The sequence below is a fragment of the Nansenia antarctica genome, assembly GCF_963989245.1.
Source record: "Nansenia antarctica genome assembly, chromosome: 5".
Taxonomy (NCBI): Eukaryota; Metazoa; Chordata; class Actinopteri; order Argentiniformes; family Microstomatidae; genus Nansenia; species Nansenia antarctica.
This window is the reverse complement of record NC_137690.1, coordinates 8079392-8084391: the sequence shown is the minus strand read 5'-3', so window position 1 is coordinate 8084391 and position 5000 is coordinate 8079392. Positions and strand designations below refer to the sequence as shown.

At 57.0% G+C, this 5000-nt stretch overlaps 1 protein-coding gene across 1 annotated transcript in view; it reads left to right on the top strand.

The window, feature by feature from the left end:
- adgrv1 (adhesion G protein-coupled receptor V1) overlaps nt 1-5000 on the top strand; it is a gene marked incomplete at its 5' end in the record, with an annotated part of 166128 nt that overhangs the window by 7559 nt on the left and 153569 nt on the right. Inside the window, 2 exons of the mRNA XM_080532226.1 lie at nt 1-496; nt 3065-3335. The exon at nt 1-496 is cut by the window's left edge and continues 76 nt beyond it. Coding sequence (XP_080388352.1) covers nt 1-496; nt 3065-3335 — 767 coding nt within the window. The remainder of the gene's footprint in view (nt 497-3064; nt 3336-5000) is intronic.

The following is a 5000-nucleotide window of genomic DNA, read 5'->3' as shown; positions in this document are numbered from 1 at the left end:
GCAGCGTGGCGCTGAAGATCCGCCGCAACGACAGCCCCCTGCGGTTCTCCCAGTCCCTGCTGGCCGTGCCCGAGACCGCCGGGGTGGTGGCGCTCACCGTGACCCGGGGCCGGCTCTCCGAGGACGGCCGCCGGGTGGGCTCCGACGACACCCTGGTCTCCGTGGACTACGCGGTCGTCAGCGGCGACGGGGCCGGGAGCGCCACGCCGGCCCTGGACTTCGTGGACCTGCAGCCGACAGCCACGGTGACGTTCCCCCCCCGGGTGTACGAGGTGAGGCTGCTGTTTAACATTAGCGATGACGAGGTGCCGGAGATCGCCGAGTCGTTCCACGTGGTGCTGCTGGAGGACACAGTGAGGGGCGACGCCGTCCTGGTCCCGCCCAACTCGGTGCTGGTCACCATCGAACCCAACGACAAGCCCCACGGCGTGCTGTCCATCAACGTCAGCCCGCTGTCTCAGCCTATCAGCATCAACGAGGACGTGAGGAGCCAGAGGTGAGTTGGGTACCGGAGGTGGAGGGAGGAGGGGGAGGTGGAGGGAGGTGGAGAGAGGTGAGGGAGGTGGAGGGAGGTGAGGGAGGTGGGTGAGGTGAGGGAGGTGGGGGAGGTGAGGGAGGTGGGGGAGGTGAGGGAGGTGGAGGGAGGTGAGGGAGGTGGAGGAGCTGGAGGAGGTGGAGAGAGGTGAGGGAGGTGGAGGGAGGTGAGGGAGGTGGAGGAGGTGGAGAGAGGTGAGGGAGGTGGAGGGAGGTGAGGGAGGTGGGGGAGGTGGAGGAGGTGAGGGAGGTGAGGGATGTGGGGGAGGTGGAGGAGGTGAGGGAGGTAAGGGAGGTGGAGGGAGGTGGAGGAGGTGAGGGAGGTGGGGGAGGTGAGGGAGGTGAGGGAGGTGGGGGAGGTGAGGGAGGTAAGGGAGGTGGAGGAGGTGAGGGAGGTGAGGGAGGTGGGGGAGGTGGAGGAGGTGAGGGAGGTAAGGGAGGTGGAGGGAGGTGGAGGAGGTGGAGAGAGGTGAGGGAGGTGGAGGGAGGTGAGGGAGGTGGAGGAGGTGGAGAGAGGTGAGGGAGGTGGAGGGAGGTGAGGGAGGTGGGGGAGGTGGAGGAGGTGAGGGAGGTGAGGGATGTGGGGGAGGTGGAGGAGGTGAGGGAGGTAAGGGAGGTGGAGGGAGGTGGAGGAGGTGAGGGAGGTGGGGGAGGTGAGGGAGGTGGGGGAGGTGAGGGAGGTAAGGGAGGTGGAGGAGGTGAGGGAGGTGAGGGAGGTGGGTGAGGTGGAGGGAGGTGAGGGAGGTGAGGGAGGTGGAGGGAGGTGAGGGAGGTGAGGGAGGTGGGGGGAGGTGGAGGAGGTGAGGGAGGTAAGGGAGGTGGAGGGAGGTGGAGGAGGTGATGGAGGTGAGGGAGGTGGGTGAGGTGGGTGAGGTGAGGGAGGTGGAGGGAGGTGGGGGAGGTGGAGGAGGTGGGGGAGGTGGAGAGAGGTGAGGGAGGTGGAGGGAGGTGAGGGAGGTGGGGGAGGTGGAGGAGGTGAGGGAGGTGGAGGGAGGTGGGGGGAGGTGGAGGAGGTGAGGGAGGTAAGGGAGGTGGGTGAGGTGGGTGAGGTGAGGGAGGTGGAGGGAGGTGGGGGAGGTGGAGGAGGTGGGGGAGGTGGAGAGAGGTGAGGGAGGTGGAGGGAGGTGAGGGAGGTGGGGGAGGTGGAGGAGGTGAGGGAGGTGAGGGAGGTGGGGGGAGGTGGAGGAGGTGAGGGAGGTAAGGGAGGTGGAGGGAGGTGGAGGAGGTGATGGAGGTGAGGGAGGTGGGTGAGGTGGGTGAGGTGAGGGAGGTGGAGGGAGGTGGGGGAGGTGGAGGAGGTGGGGGAGGTGGAGAGAGGTGAGGGAGGTGGAGGGAGGTGAGGGAGGTGGGGGAGGTGGAGGAGGTGAGGGAGGTGGGGGGGGGAGGTGGAGGAGGTGAGGGAGGTAAGGGAGGTGAGGGAGGTGAGGGAGGTGGGGGAGGTGGAGGAGGTGGGGGAGGTGGAGAGAGGTGAGGGAGGTGGAGGGAGGTGAGGGAGGTGGGGGAGGTGGAGGAGGTGAGGGAGGTGAGGGAGGTGGGGGAGGTGGAGGAGGTGAGGGAGGTAAGGAAGGTGGAGGGAGGTGGAGGAGGTGAGGGAGGTGGGTGAGGTGGAGGAGGTGAGGGAGGTGGAGGAGGTGAGGGAGGTGGGGGAGGTGGAGGAGGTGAGGGAGGTAAGGGAGGTGGAGGAGGTGAGGGAGGTGAGGGAGGTGAGAGAGGTGGGGGAGGTGGAGGAGGTGAGGGAGGTAAGGGAGGTGGGGGAGGTGGAGGAGGTGAGGGAGGTGAGAGAGGTGAGGGAGGTGGGGGAGGTGGAGGAGGTGGGGGAGGTGAGGGAGGTGGAGGAGGTGAGGGAGGGAGGTGGAGGAGGTGAGGGAGGTGAGGGAGGTGGTGGAGGAGGTGGGGGAGGTGAGGGAGGTGGAGGAGGTGAGGGAGGTGGAGGGAGGTGAGAGAGGTGAGGGAGAGTTACGGTACGAGGTTATGAAAACCTTATGAACAAAGAGAGACCAACCTTGTGTATGGACGTAGCTTTGCAAAACGACCATAGCTTAAGCTCACATCCACTTTACTACCATCACTTATGTCCTGTACTATTGACACTTTTTATTGAATTATGTACTATTGTCACTTATTTTATTATCTTGAATTATGCCTATTGTCTTGTGCTGCTATGTCAGGAATCGAAGCCTAAGAATTTTACTCTCTTACACTTGTGTAATGTGACATAACAATAAACTTGAAACTAGACCAAGATGAGAAGACGCATCAGTATTGAACAACTCTCACATTCACTATGAAGCTCTAAGCTCAAAGCCCACTTTAGCGTTCCCTGACTGACTCTTGCCTTGTTTGTTTTGACGTGCTGTTCTGTCCCTCTGTTGTTTCTGTTGGTTGTTTATTTTCTGTTTATTTACACTTTATGTGTACTTTTACTGTAAAGCACTTTGGTTGACAAGTGTCATGTTTAAATGTGCTATATAAAGAAATTAGATTGATTGATTGATTGATTGAACTCTCTTTCTCTCTCTCAATCACACAGGTTCGATGGCATCACCATCGTGAGGAACGGCGGTAACTACGGCGACGTCTCTGTGAACTGGACCATCAGCCGTAACTCCAGCGACCGCTCGCCGGTGTCACATGACCTGAGCCCCGAGGCGGGGACGCTGCGGTTTGCCGCCGGTCAGATGAGCGCCGTGCTGGCGTTGAACATCACCACGGACGACCTGCCGGAGGAGGCGGAGCCTTTCGTCCTCAGGCTGCTGCCCGGCACCGTGCTGGGCGGGGCCGAGGTGGACGAGCCAATGGAGGTTAGTCTCTCTCTCTATTGGTGGAATGATATGTTCAGGGACTACGGATGAAAACTAGCCTTCTTTGGCTAATTCTGGTGCATTCTTTGATGTACACTGTCCCTGCCAAATAAACAACAATAATAATAATAATAACAACAACAAAACAACAACAACAACAACATTATTATTATTATTATTGTTATTATTATGATGATGATGATGATTATTATTATTAATTCAGATTCAGATTCAGATTCAGATTCAGATTCAGATAACGTTTATTGACATTATGCTTGACACATATAGGAATTTGCTTTGGCATTACAGAAGGTGCATTTATGCTTTTTTCACATATATATGAACAAAACAAGTACAATACAAATGCAAAAACAGGCAAAAACAGGACAACACAGGACAGACAGTGCATGGATAGTGCTGTAAATAAAGTGCAGTGCAGAGTTATTCAAGGTCTAGTGCATGTTCAGTCCTGGGCAGACTTGGAGGTGGGGGGGAGGGGGAAGCCAGAGTCATTTAGCAGCCTGGCGGCTGAGGGGAAGAAATAATAATAATAACAATAACAATAATAATAATAATAATAATAATAATAATATGATCTCAATATTATATTTCTCAAATAAATCATATGTCTAAATCATATGTTTTTTTATAGGGCATTTCCGTTTTATTGGAATAGAGACAGTAGAGGTTAACAGGAAGGATCGGTGAGAGAGTAGGGGGGGATGGCCGGAATCAAACCAGGGACCTTGCGATGTGTGCTACGCCACTTACGCGCCCCATATGCTCAATTCCTAGGGTTAGATTTAGATTTGATATTTTCATCGTCTCGGGGCAGGATTTGATGTTTGGCTCTGTGATGTGTCTGGCTCTGTGTTGACGTGGTTGTGCTTGTGCCATACCTAACTGGATGTGTTACTGAGTGTTAACACAGCTTGGAGCAGACAGGAAGTTGGATGAAGGAAGTGAAGCCCAGCAGGGTATCAGAGTGCTGGCGATGCCAGGGTGCAGCAGTGGTTAGCTGGTGTGTCTGTGTCTGGGACATGACTGGACTGAGCTGCCTGCCAACACAGTGCCATGTCTGACACCACAGGGCAGGGCCCGAGGAAGGGAGGGAGGGAGGGGGGAGAGTGGGGGAGAGGCGGAGAGAGAGAGGTCTACCAGCCACCCCGCACTCTACAGGGGGGAGATCTGTGGGGAAGGAGGGAGGGAGAGAAGGGGGGGAGAGAGAGAGGTACACCACCCACCCCGCACTCTGCAGGGGGGGGATCTGTGCGGAAGGAGAGAGGGAGAGAGGGGGGAGAGGGGGAGAGAGAGAGGTCCACCACGCTCCCCACACCCTGCAGGGGGAGTCTGTGGGGAGGCCTGCACATCTGGAAAGGCGTCCCCTCCCCTTAAAAGGATGTGGTTGTGTGTGTGTGTGTGTGTGTGTGTGTGTGTGTGCCCACATGGCTACAGTACAGTAGGACCTACTGCTGTCACTTCACTCTGGGTGTTCCCTTCATGTGGTGGAATCAAAACAAAGAGGAAACTGCAGGGGGTATGCCAGGATGTGCGTGTGTGTGTGTGTGTGTGTGTGTGTGTGTGTGTGTGCATCTGTGCTTGTGCTGAGTGGGTGTGGTGGTATGAGGTCTTTAAAGCTCCCATCTTTGTCACAGCTTCTTGTGT